Consider the following 20,579-nt stretch of genomic DNA (forward strand, 5'->3'; position numbering starts at 1 on the left):
GTAAGCAAAGCGAATTGCTAGTTTGTCATTTTATGAACAGAGCAGACACCGGAGCCCAGATCACCTAACTAAAGAGTCATATGTCCATTCTTTGAAATTATGTTCTTGCAAAAACTAAGACAGTACTTTTCCTTTTTAAAAAAATACTCTGAGCTACTTTCAAACAAGGACCTGATACAACTGATGCAATACCTGTGTACATAAAAGTACTATATGACTACATTTCCTGCTTGAGTCAAATTACTTTTTGTTATTAACCAAGACAAAACACAATTAGAATGGTAAGTTTGCTGCCAAAAATAACCTAAATAAATTCTATTATTAAAAATAAATAATTATCCCTGGCTGGTGTGGCTCAGTGGACTGAGTGCTGGCCTGTAAACTGAAAGGTCATTGGTTCAGCTCCTGGTCAGGGCACATGCCTCGGTTGCAGGCCCCCAATTGGGGGCATGTGAGAAGCAACCACACGTTGATATTTCTCTCCCTCTCTTTCTCTCTACCCTCCTCTCTCTAAAATAAATAAATAAAATCTTACAAAAAAATACTGAAGGTCATTCATGAGTTTGAATTATCTTAACAACTCTTCCTTAATGTAAAAAAATACAAGTTAGCTACATTATAAAATATAAATCACTAAAAATTCTGCATCTATAATTTTCTCCAAATACCTATATAAGGAAACACAATACTTAATTTTATAAATGGGACTATAATATTTCAAAACTATAAAATAAGTGACCAAACTAGCATTTCTCAAACAGTCCTGTGAAATACTACTGTTCTTTGTGTTCTACAAAAAAAAAAAATATGGTCAAATACATTTCAAAATGCTGCTGGGTTAAAGTCAAGACATGTTGTTTTATTTTTTGTATTTATTTGTTTTGACAAGTGTTTTATAAGAGGCCTTTTCAGAGACCTTCATTCTTTAATTCAACAAATAATTTACTGAATGCCTACCACATACCAGGCACTGATCTGAGTTTGAGAGTTATGACAGTGAGTGAAATAAATAAAATACCTGTTCTCATGGAACATTCTTTCTAGTGAAAGGGACAGCCAATAAACAAAAAAGCTAATACATAAAATAACTGTAGTCAGTTATAAGTGCTATGAAAATACTAACATAAGGTAAAAGAGTACAGAAGGTATTTCAGACTGGGTGAACACATTAAGCTACATTGCTAATGTTTTTTGTTTTCTGACACTGGAGAATATAGTACATAGTATTTTCCAACATGTTCACCAAAAACCCTTTTATCAAGGAACACCTATTAATAGCTCAGTGAATCAATTCAAGAAATGCTATTCTAAACAATACACAAACAATAGCAGGATCAAATACACCTTTTCTGATCCTAAACACAGCGTTTTTACAATTCCCTCCATCTGTAAAAGTGGAAATAATAAGAGTACGTATCTCACAGAATCATGGTGAAAATTAAATGAGCTAATTCATTTAAAACACCTGACCTGGAGCTTGGTAGCCATTCAGCTCAATAACCATGATTGTTCTAATTAATACACACTCTAGAGGCACATGATTCTTCCTTTGTCATCCAGGGTGACTTATTTTTCCCTGTTTTAATATCCTGAACAGTTTACTTCTAATTCTTCTTACAGGACTTAATTCCTTTTATTCACTCCCCTATGTATTCTTTAAAGACAGCAACTAGAATAGAGATTGTACATAGCTGGGCCTCAGTGAGAGCTTACTATGTTGCTGTATTGAATGTCCAAAGTGGGTTAAATGTGGATATGGGTAAAAAAGAAACTTTATATAAAAAAGCAATCTCCCCTGTGGGAACCTCAAACCATATTACATCAAGGCTTCTATGAAACATCTTCAAAATGACACATTTCACATATTCAAAATAATTTTATATATTAACACTACCAGTAATGGGTCATATTCTCCCTAATAAGATGCAGTAAGATCAATTTCACTTCTGTAGTATTCCTGCCAGAAATGCATAACCTGAACTCTATTAAGAAAAAAAAAATCAGAAAACCCAAATTGAAAGGCATTCTAAAAATAAATGGCCTGAATTTTTCAAAAAATTTTAAATCATAAAAGATAAAGACTGAAAAACTTCCAAATTACAATAGGCTAAAGAGACTTATGAACTAAATGTAACAAGTGATCACCTGAATAAAACTAATTTGTTTTTTGTTTTTGTTTTTTTGCTATGAAGGACATTATGGAACAATTGGCAAAGCTGAATAAAATGTGTAGATTAAACAATACTGTATGGATGTTAACTGTCTGATTTGATTTTGGCAGTTATATAAGAGAATTCCATTGCTTTTATGTCGTTCACATTTAAGTATTTATGAGTAGAGAAGAATTATGTCTACAGTTTAATCTCAAAGGGTTAAATATTATATGGATAAATAGTATAGAGAAATAAAATGATAAAGTGAGCGTGACAAAAGAACAATATTTGATTGAAAGGTATCTAAGAATCCTTAGCACTATTACTGAACACATCCATAAATCTGAAATTATTTCAAAACAAAATGTCTCAATATATGACTACTTGGGGAGAAAACGAAAGATGGTAAATAATCACATGAAAAGATGCTCATCATTAGCAAATTAAAACCATTATAAGATATCACTAAATTAAATCCCTATTAAAAAAATTAAAATATAAAAGCAAAAAAGAAAAATATGTCAATACCAAGAGTTGGTGAAAATGTGGGGCAACTGAAATGCTCAAACATTACCGGAGGGAATGCAAAATAATAAAGTCACTTTATAAGAAACTTCCAAATGGCAGCGCTGCCACCGTGTCTTCCATGGCCAGTGTGAACGCCCTGCAGTGCCTGGTGGAGCAGCTCAAGCTGGAGGCAGCCGTAGAGAGGATCCAGGTCTCTTGGGCGGCTGCAGAGCTTCAACAGTACTGCATGCGGAATGTCTGCAAAGATGCCCTGCTGGTCCGGGTGCCAGCAGGGAAGCAACCCCCTCGGGAGCCCAGATCCTGCGCTTTACTCTGAACACTGGAAAGAAGTTCGCCAAGAAATGCCTTCAGGCACAAAGTTATAAATGACTGCCTCCAAGTCTCAAGAAAAGATTTTTTTTGACATTGTCTTGATTTTTTAAGTGAGAAGATTGTTTTATTTTTACCATTAAATATAAAGGCTATTTCTTAGCATATTTGTTAGGAAAGATTAATGTGTCACATATTAGATCTCCCCATTCCATGTATGAAGCAGATCTGATTTTTGTCTTCTTAAGTTCCTCTACATTATAGTTGTGGTTGTACTTTTAAAAAATATATTATCTCACGTCTTTAAAAAACTTCTAAAATATGACTTACAGAACACTGCAAATGATTAAGAACAAAGCAATGTGAAAATTTTACAACCTAAATGAATTCTTAATGTCATGTTTTACTTTGATGATGTGCCTTGAAGACACTTTTAAAAGGAAACTTCACTTGTCTTTATAATAATTTTCAAAGAGCTTGGAAATAAAATGTCTGCTTAATTCATCATTTTCTATGACAGCAAACAAACAAACAAACTAACTTCCAAATTGTTTTCCGAAGTTAAACATATGATTACCACATAACCCAACAATCCTAAGTATTAATTGAAAGAAATAAAAACTTACATTCAAACAAAACCTGCGTTCAAGTGTTTGTAGTAATTTGCTCATAATCAGCAAACATTGAAAACAACTCAAATGCCTATCATCTAGTAAAGTAGTGATATATGTGACAATGTAAATGTCAAAAGCATTATGATAAGTGAAAGAAGTTAGTATCGAAGACTACACATTACATTATTCTACATATATTTATGACACTGCAAAAAGAACAAACTACAGGAGTGAAAACAGACAAGTAGATGTCAAGAGTAAAGGGGTGGGGCCGGAAAAGTTGATTAAAAATAGACAGCATGATAGAATTTGGGGGATGATGTGACTGTTGTGTGTCTTGATGGTTGTTGTCTTTATACAATGCTATGCATACATAAAAACCATAGAACTGTACACTAAAAAGAATAAATTTCACTGTACATAAATTTTAAGAATCTATATCTTTAAGTTTATAAGGAAAAAAGTACTTTCATACATATCTCATTTTATTATCCATCCAATAAAGACTAGGTGGAAACTATTATTCTCATTTTACAAGTGAGGAGATTGAAGTTCTCAGTAAATAAATGAACATACAAATTACATGTGGCAGGACTAAAACTAGCCAAGATACACTAATTCTCAACAAATATTTTATTCTCCTAAGTTTCTCCTCTTCCACTAAACTTTATAGGCCGCATGTCCCTGAAGACAAATAGGAGCAAAGGGAGGGAAGGGGAAAAAAGAGACAGGTATTGAAAATGTGCCCTGTAGGACTTGACTTTTCGCCTCAAAAATTAAAAATGTAGTCCATAATTGAAGAAGTCTGAATAGTGATACATATAGGAAACAAATTTAACTGGCATTAAAGGATTAGCTGGTAGTTTCTTTCATAAAATCTTAATATCTTAATGCTAAGAAAGGCAAAAAAGCAAACATAAAATATTCTAGCTGGTCTTCAGAACAACACTGAGCACAACAATAATGATGACAACCCAGAAGAGATTTTACAACTTTAAAAATAGACATTTATGACTTCCAGCCAAGATGGAGGCCTAAACAGACACGCTGTGTCTCCCTCCACACTAAGAAGGATTACAACTACCTCAAAACTGGAGACAACCAGAAGTTCAGAAAATCCAGTTGCATGGAAATCCAACAAACAAAGATATAAAGAAGAAATACTCATCCAGACAGGTAGGAGGGGCGGAGCTGGAGCAGAGAGGAGCCGGTGTGGTGGTAGTAGCAGCACGGACAGCAGCAGGCCAGCACCAGGCCAGCAGAAATCACAGTCGCAGGTTTTAAAAAATCAGGAGGGACACCTGGGGAGCGTTCCCAGCACCAGACTAGACCGCAAAGCTCGAGGTCCCAGCATCAGGGGAGATAAAACCTCATTGCTACTGACTGTGCAAACCAATGGGGGTTGGGACGGAGGAAGAAACTGCAGGTCTCTCAGCAGAATCCACTTGCTTAAAGGGCCCTCCATGGTCCTAGAATGTCCGCAGACCCACCCACTCTGGGAACGAGGGCCAGGGCAGCAGCCAGAGAGGCACCAGTCCCATACGAAGTGGGAGAAGTGCCTGGAAAATGGGAGAGTGCTGAGCAGGCAGCATTGTTCCCTCAGACCCCACCCCTACACACGGCACCAAACATGGTGAAACAGGTCGCCCCGTACTGACAAATACCTAAGGCTCCGCCCCTTACAACATAACATGTGCCACAGCTCTACCTAAGACACAGAGGCAAACAAACACAGGAGCCTGTCAAGATGAGGAGACAGAGAAGTATGGCCCAAAAGGGGGAATGGATCAAGGTTCCAGTGGGAGAACTACGCAATGAGAAGATAGCCAATTTAACAGACACAGAGTTCAAAATACTGGTGATAAAGATGCTCACAGGCTTGACAGATATGCTTGAGTATGGCAAATGCGTAAGGGAAGAAGTGAAGTCTATGCTAAATGAAACGAAGGAAAAATCCATATAAAACCAATGGTGAAGGGAAGGAAACCAGGGTTCAAATCAATGATTTGGAACACAAGGAAGAAAAAAAACCATCAACCAGTACAGAATGAAGAAACAAAAATTGAAAAAAAAAATGAGGAGAGGCTTAGGAACCTCTGGGACAACTTTAAATGTGCCAACACCCAAATCAGAGGGATGCCAGAAGAAGAGGAAGAGCAAGAAATTGAAAGCTTATGTGAAAACATAATGAAGGAAAACTTCCCAAATTTGGCAAAGGAAATAGACATACAAGTCCAGGAAGCAAAGAGAGTCCCAAACAAGCTAGATTCAAAGAGGACCACACCAAGACACATCATCATTAAAATGCCAAAGATTCAAGATAAAGAGAGGTTCTTAAAAGCAGCAAAGACAAGCAGAGAGTTACCTACAGAGGCGTTCCTATAAGACTGTCAACTAATTTCTCAAAAGAAACTTTGCAGTCAAGAAGGGACTGGCAAGAAGTATTCAATGTGATGAAAAACAAGGATCTACAACCAAGACTACTCTATCGAGCAAAGCTATCATTTGGAATGGAAGGACAGATGAAGTGCTTCCCAAACAAGGTAAAGCTAAAGGAGCTCATCATCACCAACCCATTATTATATGAAATGTTCAAGGGACTTATTTAAGAAAAAGAAGTTCAACACTATGAACATTAAAATAACAACAAACTCACAACTATCAATAACTGAATCTAAAAAATAAAAACAAAAACAAACTAAGCAAACAACCAGAATAAGAACAGAATCATAGGTATGGGGATCATTTGGAGGAGAAATGGGGAAATGGTGCAAGGACTAAGAAGCATAATTGGTTGGTACAAAATAGACAGGAGGGAGTTAAGAATAATATAGGAAAAGGTGAAGCCAAAGAATGTATATGCACGACCCATGGACATGAACTAGAGAGGGCAGGATTGCTGGAGGGAAGGCAGGTAGTGAGAAGAAGGGAGCTAAGGGAAAGGAAATTGGGACTACTGTAACAACATAATCAATAAAATATACTTAATAAAAAAAATTCCCAGATGCTATTAGCCAAGGGTGAAAAACAAGGGAGTAACTTTTAAAAATATCTTTTTGATTTCTGAATCAAAGAAATGGCAGTATAATATTTGCCAAAGAACATACTTTAAGTACAATATCATGGTGAGAGGGGATTAAGCTTAGTTCCTTCAGCAAAAAAAATAAAGTAAAATAAAAAATAAAAAGTTGCATCTTGTACCATAGATAGCATATCTCACCTAAAAACAGTGGTGTGGTTTCCTCTAAAGTAGTTGCATTAGGATCTGCCCCAGCTTCTAAAAGGATCTGTACAATCTTCCAATGTCCTCGACTTGCAGCAAAATGTAATGCAGAGAAGCCCTCAAAAGTCTTTGTATTAATGTAGTTTTCAGATGAATCTATGAAAGAATAAAAAACCATCAGTTAGAAGATATCAATTCTATTTCTTGGAATTAAAAAGCAAAGACTTCAAGAATTATTAAAATATAACTACAAATGGGAGGTCTCGTAGTCTAAAACGATCTGAAAAATTGAAGTTCTACGGGGTCACAGTGTGAACAGCTCTCTGGTATTCTTAACACAAAAATTCTGCCCACACACTCATTTCTTCTCTAATTTTAGGAAGGCAAGGGTAGGGGAGTGGCAGGAGTTGGAAGGTAACACAAAAGCAAAATCCAAAGAGGATGCAGCACCAAAGGTTTATGTAAGCAGGATTTACTGAAGTATTAACAAATTTGACTTTTTTATTTCTAAATTTCCATGAGAGAAATGGTCTCATCTCCAGCATTACTTCTTGCTAGTAACATTAAGGTAGTTTAAAATACCCATTTCTGGTCCTGGTTCAGTGAACTAAGCACTGGCCTGCAAACCAAAGGGTCGCCAGTTCAATTCCCAGTCAGGGCACATGCCTGGGTTGCAGGCCAGGTCCTGGTTGGTGGCACGGGAGAGGCCCACACATTGATGTTTCTCTCCCTCTCTTTCTTTCTCCCTTCCCCTCTAGAAATAAATAAATTAAAATCTTTAAAAAATAAAATGAAATACCCACTTCTGGGTATTTATCCAAAGAAAACAAAAACATTAATTCAAAAAATACATGCACCACTATGTGCACTACAGCATATTTACAACAGCCAAGAAATGGGAACAACCCAAGTACCCAAGTGTCCACTGATAAATGGATAGAAAATGAAGATGTCGCATATATGTATACACACACAATGTAATACTACTCAGCCATAAAAGAGTGAAATCTTGTCGTTATGCTAAGTGAAATAAGTCAGACAGAAAAACACCATAGGATTTTACTGAGAAGTGAAATCTTAAAAACAAAACAAATGAACAAACAAAACAAAAGTTATGAATATGAAGAACAGATTACTGGTTGCCTGAGGAGAGAGGGATTAGGGGTGGGCAAAATAGATAAAGGGAATCAAGATATACAAACTTCCAGTTATAACATAAATAAGCTATGAGGATGTAATGTAAAAAACAAAGCATGACAAAAAAGAAAAAAAAACCTCATTGTCTAACATAAGACTATAGTCTAATAGTTAATGAAGACTACATTTCTAAAATAAAATGAACTGCAAAGAAATCAAAGTCATATACAATTTACAAGAAACTTACAAGTTTGTTTAGTTTCTGAGGTTTATTTAATAAAAATCTCAAAGTTCTAGTAACTTTTAAATTATGTAAATAATGTCTACATTAAAATATTGTAACTCCACAGCAAAAGATAATACTGAGAAGTGACTTTCTAGAAAATTAAGTACCTAGTGTGAGAAATGCTCACAATTAAACAACAGAACACAGAACTTGAGCAGTAACTGAGGCAGTTGTTTATTCACAGATCTGCGGCTCTGGGCGCAGCCTAAAAGCCAAATCAAGGTGCGCGCCAAAAGGATGGAGCTGGCTGTTTTTATCCTAACACAAGTAAAGCCACCCCTCTTGCCCTCTCCCCCTCCTTCTCCTTCTCCGTTTTTCCATGCTAAATACTCCAGAGTTACAATCTAACGTGATTAACTAAATTAACTGAGGGTGATAATTAACTGAGGGTGATCTGGTTATAGGTCTGTCTTCAGCTCTTCTTTGAAATTTCTCTATTTTGTTTGCTGGGCTGTCTAGCTACATTTTCCCATTTCTCGGAGTTTGGTGATAACTATCTCCTCCCCCTTGATCTCAGATATCCTTTGTCCTCAGAAGCATTTGTGCTGAACTGCGGAATGCCCCTTTTCTGATTTGTAAATATGCTAATACTGTTAACCCTGGCTCAGAGACCCTCTAATTACATTTGCCCTTTGCTGCTAATTGTTTTCTACTGGTTTGGGAGTCACCAGTTTTCTCGCCCCTTAAACTAGGAATAAACTTACCCAAGGAGGTAAAAGACCTGTACTCGGAAAATTACAGAACACTGAAGAAATTAAGGAAGATACAAATAAAGGGAAGCATATACCATGTTCATGGATTGCAAGAATTAACATCATTAAAATGTCCATACTACCCAAAGCAATCTATAGATTCAACGGAGCAGGTATAAATTACCCATGAACAAGGACAACAAGGTGGAGACTGACTATGGGAGACGGTGGTGAGCAGGGTAGGGGTGAGCAAGGAGGGAAATTGGGACATGTGTAATAGAGCAACAAGAAAAAAAAAAAAAAAAAAAAAGAAGTGACTTTCTCTTCTTTGCTTCCAAAACAATAAAACTCTATACCAATAATAGAAGAATGGGTTATAAGGTGAATGGTGAAGGCATTTCTGAGAGTTGTAATAAACAAACAAAAAAAAAATTTAAATGCCTCAAATAATAATATTTTCTGGAATACCATAATTAAAACTAATGCTCCTAGGTATTACACTACCCGAATTCAAACTACACAACAAGGCCACAGTAATCAAAACAGCATAAAAACAAACATACAGATCATTGAAATAGTATAAAGAACTTAGAAAAAATCTATGCTTATATGGTCAATTAATATTTGACAAAGGAGATAAGAACATAAATGGGATAAAAACAGTCTATTCAATGCATGATGTTGGGAAAACTGGACGGATACATGCAAAAAAAAAAAATGAACTAGCTCTGGCTGGTGTGGCTTAGTGGATTGAGTGCCGGCCTGCAAACCAAAGGGTTGCTGCTTCAATTCCTGGTCAGAGAACATGCCTGGGTTGCAGGCCAGATCCCCAGTTGAGGGCGTGCAAGAAGCAACCAATCAATGTATCTCTCACACATCGATGTTTCTCTCTTTTTCTTTCTCCCACCCTTCCCCTCCCTCTAAAAATGAATAAATAAAATCTTTTTTAAAAATGAACTAGACTACCTTCTTACACCATATACAATAAACTCAAAATGGATTAAAGACTTAAACATTAAGACTCAAAACCATAAAACTCCTAGAAAACATAGGCAGTAAAATCTCAAACATTTCTCATAGCAATATTTTTTCAGATATATCTTCTTGGGCAAGGGAAGCAAAAGAAAAAATAAACAAATGGGATGAAATCAAACTAAATAGTTTTTCACAGGAAAGGAAATCATCAACACAATGAAAAAACAATCCACTGAATGGGAGAACATATTTGTCAAAGACACACCTGATAAGGGGTTTACATCCAAAATTTATAAAGATCTCAGACAACTCAACACCAAAATAAATCCAATTAAAAAATGGGCAAAGGACCTGAATAGACACTTCTCCAAAGAGGACATATAGATGGCCAATAGCCATATGAAAAAAATCCCAATGTCACTAATCACCCAAGAAATGCAAATTAAAAGCACAATAAAACACCACTTCACATCTGCCAAAATCATTATCATCAATAACTCAACAAACAAGTGTTGGTAAAGATGTGAAGAAAAGGGAACTCTTGTGCACTACTGGTGAAAATGCAGACTGGTGCAGCCACTGTGGAAAACAGTATGGAGGGTCCTCAAAAAATTCAAAATGGAACTGCCTTATAACCTAGTGACACCACTTTTGGATGTATATCTGAAGAAACCCAAAACACTAATTTGAAAAAAATATATGTACCCCTACATTCATTGCAGCATTATTAACAAAAGCCAAGACATGGAAGCAACCCAAGTGCCCATCAACAGGACGAATGGATAAAAAAGTGATGGTACGTCACATACAATGGTCAGAAAAAAGAATGAAATCTTACCATTTGCAACAACATGAATGTACCCAGAAAGTATTATGCTTAGTGAAATAAGTCAGTAAGAGAAAGACAAATACCATTCAATCTCTCTTATATGTGGAATCTAAAGAATTTAACAAATGAAGAAACAAAACTGAAACAGACTTAACGATATAGAGGACAGAGACTGGTGGTTTCTGGGACGGGGGTGAAAAAAGTGAAGGGATTAAGAAGTACAAATTGGTAGTTACAGAACAGTCACAGGGATGTAAGGTACAACATACGGAATATAGTTAATAATATTGTAATAACCATGCATGGTGCCAGGTGGGTGCTGAAATATCAGGGAAAACACTTTGCAAAGTGTATGATTTTCCAACTACCACGCTGTACACCTGCAAGTAATATAAAATAATATTGAATGTAAACTGTAATTTAAAATTAAATTTAAAAAAATAAAAGTAATACTGACTAAAATAATCATCTGTTTTTAAGTAATTCTTGTTGTTGTAACTCAATGATAAAATTGGCATACTAAGCCATAATAATATTCAAATAACAGCTTACAAGCATAAGTCCTCAAAGAAAACAGCCTCAAACTTTACAGAATACAGGACTAAATGACAAGTTAGATAGTTACATTTTTGAAGTTCATATCATAAAAGTGTTTCCCAAAATAGCCAGAAGCTGACCTTCATTCAGATATCAACAAACTTTAAGATTTTTTAAAAATCAACCAGGAGGTGGGTATGGGGGAATCCTAGGACAGAATATAGCCTGATAAAGCACCTAACTGGATTACAATGTACGATATAACCTCAATGAGGCAGAGGAGAAAAGAGATCCTGGCCTAAGTAACTTTGGAAAATGGTGTTATATGACTCGGAACAGTCAGGCTAATGACCAAAGGGGCTGTACATAAACACTATAGGCTACTTGGTGAAGCTGTTCCTTATAGGGGTACAGATTAACAATTCTGAAACCACTATACAGTATATATACAGTAAGACCAAAAAAATAAGTAAGTGGACGGTAGCTAGTAAGAACCAGGTTTCTCGCTGTTGGAGGGGGAGGTTACAGACGATGGAAGGTGGAAGACTAGAATGAACCAACATATGATACTGAATTAGATCCAGATATCAGTATGAACTCGTGTTTACCTTTAATATAGATACAGATGGATAGGTACAAAAACACTAACAGGTATACACATTAGTTATAATATATATTTCCTAGGTCTGTCTGCTGAAAGGCTTAAAAGTAGTAATGTGCCAGTAGCAAAGAGCACACCCAGTGCCCAGATGTTAGTTCTGAATACCATTCTCCAATAAAAGGAACCAGGGCTCCCAGGAGAATGGCATAGTCTAAGTTCAGCATACAGAATATACAAAATGAGCTTAGAGTACCTTGTAGGTCCAGAAAATGAAACAGTGCTCAAAAAACAAAAAATGAGGGGATGTCAGAATAACACAGGAGCCAAAATGAGCACTCAATGACCAAGGTAGAACAATATGAGCAACAAAATAAATAGCACTATATTGGATTATCACCCCTTATATAGAACAGATACCCATGAGTCCGTGCAGATAAAAAATGAGTGAATAACTTAATGGGAGAGAAGATATATTCCAAATATCAAAAGAATTCCAAATAATTTATGTCGTAGATACTCCCCCTCAAGAAAGGATATTTAATTCCCTCCTCAGTGAGGGCCACATTTAGTGATGTGCACACACACACATTTTAGGAAAGGAAAACAAAACCTCCTGTGCAATTATCTGTGATAAAGAAAAGGCACTTCTCACTCGGAATGAAAAACAGTAAAAGCAATTTACTACTACCTAATTGAGATATTAAAAGATTTTTACCTATACAAAAATAGATAGATTTAGCTAACTCTAAAACCATTGGATTAGGAAGGTAACGTGGTTTAGCAAAAGCAATGGATTTGGAGTTGGAAGATCTGGGCCACACTTCTGGCTCTGCCTGTTATAATTTGGATTACCCTTCAGGTAGACTACTTAAACTCTCAGAGATGCAGGCTCCTTAATGGTAAAACAATCCTTAAAGCAGTTCAATAGAACTACAATAGGTACTGTCACAATCATTACAAATTTGGAAGTCTTCAACATACCATTTAAAGAAAGTTTTCAGGACCAAATATAACCAGTTTTGGAGGTTCCAATGATAAATTGCCCTCCTTAATTGATATGTGGGAACCAAAGAAACCTTATCTATCTTGTACTGAGCCATCAGCTACCATCCTCTCTATTCCTTTCCCTACAAGAGGGAGTGTCCAGGAGGCAACCAATGAATGTTTCTCTCACATTGATGTTTCCCACCCTCTTCTCTCTCTCTTCCTCTCTCTCTAAGTCAATAAAAATAGCCTCAGGTGAGGATTTCTTTTAAGTATTACGAATTAAATCATATATTTTACAATTAAAATGTTTGTTAATGATATGCTATAATTAAAGTATTTTAAGTGACCTTTAGTCAGCAAGTGATTTAATAATGAATGACATGAATAACCGCCACTGAAGATTATTACTATCCTCCAAGAGAATAAGCTTCCTGAAATCTCAGTTACTACACCAAACTTCCAATAAAAAAAAGACAAGCAAATTTATTATTTGTGCTAATACTTTAAACAAAGTTAAAGTGAAAAACTCAAGCTATAGAATTAACTTCAAATTCTAAAAACATATTTAAGTTTTTAAAATGTGAGGCATAAAGTCTATTTTTCTAATATCTAACATTCAACAGACTCTAGAACACGTGACATAAAAACATAGCAGTTATGAGAAACTTCCTGTATTAAGATTTGAGAAATTTGTCCTTGCCATTTCCCAGCCCTTAAAACAGAATAAAACAAACAAACAAACAAAAACCCACACCACTCTTTTCCTCCCTAGCTACTTGAAGACTGGCTGCCATCACAAACAGCACATAATTATCTGCAGCTGAAAGGTCACGGCCAAAAGTACTACGGCCAAAACAAATGGTCGTTGATGTCCTTCGCCCTGCGAAGGCAACAGTACCTAAGACAGAAATTTAAAAAAACGAGCCATGATATACAGGACCACCCCAGGTGTCGTCTTACTATTTGGATTCAGAATCCATTTTGGTGGTGGCAAGACAGCTGGCTTTGGCATGATTTATGATTCTTTAAATTATGCAAAGAAAAATGAACCCAGACATAGACTAGCAAGAAGACCTCAAGAAAACAGCAAGAGAAACAAAAGAACAGGATGAAGAACGTCAGGGGACTGCAAAGGTTCATGTTGGTGCTAACAAAAAGTGAGCTGGAGACAGAATAGAAGGGGTACAATTCTTCAGTGACTTTATCTGTGGTGATTGTGAAGATTTTCCATGAGAGAATTGATAAACTAAGAACTTAAAAAAAAAAAAGAACCACTAAAAACAATGTAAGAATTATTTTCTTTCTCATTCATGAGGTAAGGAGTAAGTAATTCTGATAAGCTATGGCCTCGAAGTCTAAAATTTGAGTAGCTATATCTGGTGGTATGCAGAGAAGAAATCTGAATTTCCCTGACCAATGAAATACATGTAAATGTTTTGCTGAGTGTTATAAGCGTTCAACCTTGATTTAAATTAACTGAATGCTGAAAATATTTACTTTAAGTGTTGGAAACATGCTACAGCGAAAAAACAAAATACAGGGCTTTAGAGTAAGAGAGAAACAGGTATGAATCAAATATCCTAGTTTATTGTATGACCTATGACAAGTTAACTTCTCTGGGCCTTGGTTCTTTTTACCAATAAAATGAGAATAATATGCCTCAATAAGTTTTGTATATATTAGATAAATAATGTAAATCAAGCATCTAGTTTGAAGACAGTTACAAAGCAGTGCTTAATCGCCACCATTAATTTTCTTCCCATCCTGTCTCCTGAGAGTCAGAATCTCCCATTTAGGATCATTTACTGAGCCCTTCACTCAGCAGTGTGCTGGTGAATGTGTAACTGGCTCAGGAAAGGGGGGCGGGGGGGGGGGGGGAGAGTACAGTTATAGCACTGGTTTGTAGCATTGGCTGATTTCTGTGGTGTAAATACTCCCACACAGCTTATCTCTAGTTACAAGCATGAAGTCAACTAATACAGACTTGGAAATGTGCAGTAGCACATGAGTGCTCTCTGTTCCATTACTCTGTTTTATTTTTATTTTTTCCACAACACTTTTACATTTTGAAATTATCTTCGTTAACTGTGTAGGTATTTAGTGTCTGTTTTCCTGGCAGGAATGTAAGCACCATAAAAACAGGGACCTGTCCATCCTGTTTTCTAATTGTTCTCATCAAATACAAAGTCAAAGTAATTGGAAATGGAAAGATTCCCAAAATTAAGGACACTGTAAAGTATTTAAAAAAAACAAACAAACAACAAAAAAAAAACGATTGGTTCAAGCAAAATACTCACACCCTCAATATCAGTATCACTGCTCCTTTTGTTTAGAAAAAAAGACCAGTAACTACCAAATGCCTAAACCTAGCTAAGATGGTAAAAATGGGTCACGCACAAGCACTTCCATGGAAAGGACAACAGTTCCAGATGTCCAGCTGGAACAAATAAAACCCAAGGCAGGCAATCTTATCATTTTTAATAAGGCACAGGCAGTTATTTTATGGTTACAGAAAGGAAAACAAATAAGTCATGTATTACCATTATTTTACGTTTTATTAATCCAGCTTGCAGGCTCACCCTCCCACACCTTGAATTTACTTTACCTGCATGAATTAACATCCGCAAACATTCTACAGAGTTGTGATAAGCTGCTTCATGAATTGGCATCCATCCCCTATTATCAGCAACATCAATGCTCAGTCCCTTTTTGAGCAGTTTTCTTAAGACTTTAACATTGCCTTCTCTAGCAGCAAGTCCAACCATGGAGCATGTGTCAGAGTAGGCCTCTGTAAAATCCATTCTTTGACCAGTCTACAAAACAAGGCAGAAGAAAACACTAGAGTCAATAAAACAATACTGAACTCCTAGAGATTAGCAGACTGCAGTGGGCCTTTCTGGCCCCTCTCACATGACTGGTGAGTTAGAGCCTGAGATGGAGAAATGGACCTGTCATGCCTCAGCCTCTGCTAGAGTCTAACCCACGAAGTCTCTCTGGGGAATTGAGATTCTTCGGAATGTTCTTATCAAAGATATCAAGGGAATTTTAAGTGTTCTATCATTCTTTCTCCAGCAATGTTGTCTGAGCAGCTTCTTCCTGCAGGCTTCTTCTGCTCCTACTCATGCCGCACTGAAATGCACTCACTAGAACTGTTGATGAGAGTAAACTAAATGCCTCCAATTAATCCCAAATGCATACAGAGATGGTCATTTAATGGCCAGCAATGTTCAGCCTCAATAATTAATTTATAGCCCTCAGAGCAAAAAGCTAAATCCAATAAGGCTAAAAAAGAAATGAAGGACATTTATTGAAAAGATCAAATATAGCCCTGGCTGGGGGGACTCAGTTGGCTGGAGTGTCCTCCCATACACCAAAAAGATTGCTGTTCGATCCCCGGTCAGGACACATACCAAGTTTTCCCATTCATCAGGGCACCTACGGGAGGCAACCAATAAATGTTTCCTTTCCCTCCCCTCTCCCTTTCTCTCTCTTCCACTCTCTCTAAAATCAAAAAACATATCCTTGGGTGAGGATTTTTTTAAAAGAACAAAAATAAGTAGTAAATCTAGTTTTCCTGCCCCAGCTGGTCCTTTCCAGAAGCAGCTAAACACTCAGGTTCGTTTTCTTTGATAAAACAGCCCCATTAATTGAATATATTAAAATGCATAAAGAACATCGTAAAAAGATGAGTCCACCTTTCCTACACCAGCCCAGAAATTTTTTCACAGCACATTGCCCTTTTCCTCATCATCTCCCTTAAAAGTTCATTTCAAGTAAGCGTACAGTATAACTCTCAGTACATGACTCTCACAAACACAATTTCCGGTTAGTCACACGATGAGGTGGATTGGGCTAAGATTCAGGATTCTCGGGGGAATAGTTATCTCCCAAGGGGTAGTCCCTCTCAGTAACACTCTGATCTCATCCTTCCTCTTAGTTTTTCTAATGACCATAGGAGGTAATTCAGGAAATACCAATGTGTCTAGTCTGATACAGGTGAAAAACTTTCTAGAATCACATTATAAATAATTTATGCAGAAAAGGAAGGTTTGAGGGAAGAGGTTAAAAAAAAAGCACACAGTATTACCCATATTAAATTTAAACTTATCCATGGTCACATTTAAATATAAAGCTGTAACTGCAGAAGTTGATTCTACAATGAACCAAACAGCTAAAAGTTAGCTCTGGATTAATTTGATCAGATCAACTAGACCATTACTAGGATAGTAAAGATATTTATTACAAAACATTTAATTATCCAATTAACAGTTACTTACTGAGCACCAACTAGATGATTAGCAATGTAGAGGATATAAAGATAATATATAGATTCTATCTCAAGTTATGTATGGTCTCATAGCGATGATAAATACATGTGATTCAAAATAAAAAGCAGAAAGTGGCACAAGAGAAGTACAAAGAACCATAGCAGTCAAAAAAGAGAGATATGAGCTGGGCCTTAAGAGAAAGATAGGAAGGACTGGACAATGGGCAGGAGAAAAGACATAATCAAACTTACAGAAATGAACAGGCAAAGGACAGTAAATAAGGGGAACAACTATCACACTTTGTAAGGAGGATTAGGTAAACAAAGAACAGCAGGAAAATGAGATTATAGAGGTAACTCAAGCCAAACTGTGCAGAATCTTGAATGTTAAGCTATACATATTTTTAAGTATATTTTATTGATTATAGTTACAATAGTTCCAATATTTTCCCCTTTGCTCCCCTCCACCCAGCACCCCCTTTCCCCCAGCAATCCCCCTCCAAGTCCATGCCCATGGGTCGTACATACAAGCTCATCTACTTCACCCTTTCATATATTATTCTTCTTTTTTTTTAAATAATCAATTAACAACCCCTCCCTCTCAGACTTAAGACCCTTTATAATCTTATAAAGGACAATGCGTGAAGGTCTCGAGCTTCTCTAGCTTCTTCAACCTGGACATGGTCGTTGTCCTACCAACCCTTGGGTCCAGAAATCCCTAATAAGAGTGGGGGTGTGGAGGGGAGGGTGGCCTTCCCACATGGGGAAGGATCATGCAGAATCCAGGTTGATTGACTGTCCCTGGACAATGGTGTACTTGATTTAACAGGCTGGCATCCTTGTTGTATTCTGGGGGCAACAGATTTGGCAACAGGATTAAAAGGCATCATTCAATCCATAACCACTAGATGACAAAAGGCAGGTAATAATTTTTCAATGTCCCACATTAGGGAAAAAAAGGGCTTCTTTGGAGGAAGGTGTGCCAGGCACACCTCAACCCGTCCAAAACCCTTTTGCCCATTATACTTAGTTTGGGCTGAGGGAAATAGTTTAGGTTTCCCCCCTCTCAGACTTCTGGGCTCTTTCTGTCCAAGCCATTAGAATAGAAAAGAGAATCCAGTTTTAAAGTGAAGCTCACAGACCACCCCATACTTCACCAACCCAGCCACTTAGTTCAGCCAAACTGTTGAGAATCAGGAGGCAGCGATGCAGACAGGATTAAGTGAGGCCTATACATACAGACAATCACTCAGGTAATGAGATCATAGGCTTATGCCCTTTGAAAACAGAACACACATGTTAATTTTTGTAACATAACCCACAAACAAGTCTCTAAATCTGTAAGGCTGTCTTATTGGAAAGACATCCAGTTGCAAGGCATTTGACATTCTTCTTGCCTGTAAATTAAACATCTTGGATGATACCACAGACATAGTTTAAGTTTTAAATGAAAAGAAATTTTAAATGAAAAGAAACTTTAAAGTGGTTAGCTGCACTACTTTATAGTCTACCACTGAGCATTGTGATTTTCCTTGAGTCACAATTTTTCTCCCTAAGATTACCCTCCTTGTCATTAAAGGGACTGCATTAAGTCCATTTTTAATTTATCCTGTTCATTTGCATAAACACAACAAGAGCAGAAAATGATCACTTATGATCTTTAGTTCTGCTTTGCTGGAACTTACGCAAGGAACATTTAGGGTGACCTTCAGTCTGCCCTTCAGGGCACAGAAGCAGAACCACATACCTGGCATTCAGCCTTGCCTGTAAACACCTGTCTTTTTCAAGTCCTTCTGGTTTTCCATTGTGCCTTAAGGTCCCTTCTAGCCATCTTTCAGGAAAACAACCTTCATTCCTTCCCTGGAAAGACTGCTGTGGACCGCACAACCAATCAAGGTACCAGGCCTTTTATATTGTGAGCTTTTATTACCTTCGAAAGTCAATCCCAGTTCCTCAGGGCTTTTTAGTAACAACCAGAGCCCAAGCAAGTCTCCTTTAGACATGACATTCCAGTCAACGTCTTGGTCAAAAAAACCTCTATTAATAACTGGTCTTATTAGTTTTATGCAAAGAACCTTATGTCATTACTACTTCTTTAGAATGCCAAACTCTGGAGGGATCAGATAGGGAGAAAAATATACAGTGTGAAGGAAAATCCTTGTCCTTCTAATATTCACTGATGTTAAGCTATATTTTTATGAACCATGCTAATTTCCAGCTAAGGCCATTACATCCAAATTATATACACACATGTGCGTGTGCACACACACACACTTTAAAGCAATTTATAATGATATTCATCTAATACATTTTCTATGTAGGAAAAACACAAACACAAACAATAACCCTACTTCAAAGACATTAAAAACAACATTCAAGTAAAAACAGTATGCATCTTTTTCCAAATTTTACTGTCTCTTTTCACAGGAACAATGTTAATGAATCCAGATTAATCATCAATAATCTGAAAAAAATATCACAGCTGGGCAGTATCCTTGAGCTTCTTACGAGAAGGAGAAGTCAAAAGTAATGTACTATAATAGCAGGATCGTTCCCTCCAACCCTTAATACCAACTAGTTAATACGAATACTGTTTATAAGCTTCCCTTTTATAAAAAAAACCTTCCTATGTTTTAGACTAAAAGAGTACAAACAATCGCATGTGATGTGTAAGCCTCAAATGGGTCCTGGATTGGTGAAAAAACAAACTATAAAAGCAATTTTGAGATAATTAAGAAAATCTGAATATAAAATATAATTTGATGATGTACTTAATTTTCTTAGATGTGATAATGAATGGCACTGTGGTTATTAGGAGAATGTCTTTATTCTTGTAAGTATTTACCAGTGAAAAATCATAACACAGCTTACCTCAAATGTTTTAAAGAGTGTATACAGAGAAAAAAATAAAACTATGGCAAAAATTTTAATTATGGGATCCACATTGAGGGTATATGAATGATCACTATACTTTTTTTATCCAAATTTTCTGTATGCTTGAAAATTTTTTTCAATTGCATTTTTTCCATTACCATTTAACCCCCTTACAGCCCCCTCCCTGTTGTCTGTGTCCATGAATGCTTTTTCCTTTTTGCGCTATCCCTCCAACCCCTAACCTTTTCTGTATGTTTGAAAATTTTCAAAAAAGTTAGGGGGGGTGGAGGGAAACTAACCATCCCAAGCAATGTGAAACTACAACTTGAAGAAAATATAAAAACTCTTGGTTATTCTTAAACTCAGTTTTTCTTTGTAGCAATTTCCTGGTGATTTAAGAGCATTTTTTTTTTTCTTTATAAAGCTAAAGACCATGAAATAGTTAGAAATCCTCGAGAAACAACAATTATTTGGTAAGGCTTTTGCTTTCACATACAGAAACACAGTAGTGATAGTCCAAGTAAGCTTCCTAAACAGTATTTTGGAACAACAACTCTAACCAGCAGA

At 36.5% G+C, this 20,579-nt stretch overlaps 1 protein-coding gene and 1 pseudogene across 3 annotated transcripts in view; one reads left to right on the forward strand and one right to left on the reverse strand.

Moving 5' to 3' along the window:
- Positions 1-20,579, reverse strand: part of LOC150005966 (putative G protein-coupled receptor 75) — a 147,274-nt gene that overhangs the window by 60,914 nt on the left and 65,781 nt on the right. For 2 of the 3 annotated variants that reach the window (XM_090281288.1, XM_090281287.1), the window contains exons 2-3: positions 15,477-15,684; positions 6,825-6,983 (exon numbers count right to left, since the gene is read on the reverse strand). In XM_090281288.1, coding sequence (XP_090137414.1) covers positions 6,825-6,983; positions 15,477-15,672 — 355 coding nt within the window. In that variant the 5' untranslated portion in view covers positions 15,673-15,684. The remainder of the gene's footprint in view (positions 1-6,824; positions 6,984-15,476; positions 15,685-20,579) is intronic. The other variant, XM_090281289.1, reaches the window with a different exon arrangement.
- LOC150005967 (guanine nucleotide-binding protein G(I)/G(S)/G(O) subunit gamma-10 pseudogene) lies at positions 2,797-2,997 on the forward strand (annotated as a pseudogene).

This window comes from Furipterus horrens, unplaced genomic scaffold (genome assembly GCF_987537825.1).
Source record: "Furipterus horrens unplaced genomic scaffold, mFurHor1.1.pri manual_scaffold_6, whole genome shotgun sequence".
Lineage (NCBI taxonomy): Eukaryota > Metazoa > Chordata > Mammalia > Chiroptera > Furipteridae > Furipterus > Furipterus horrens.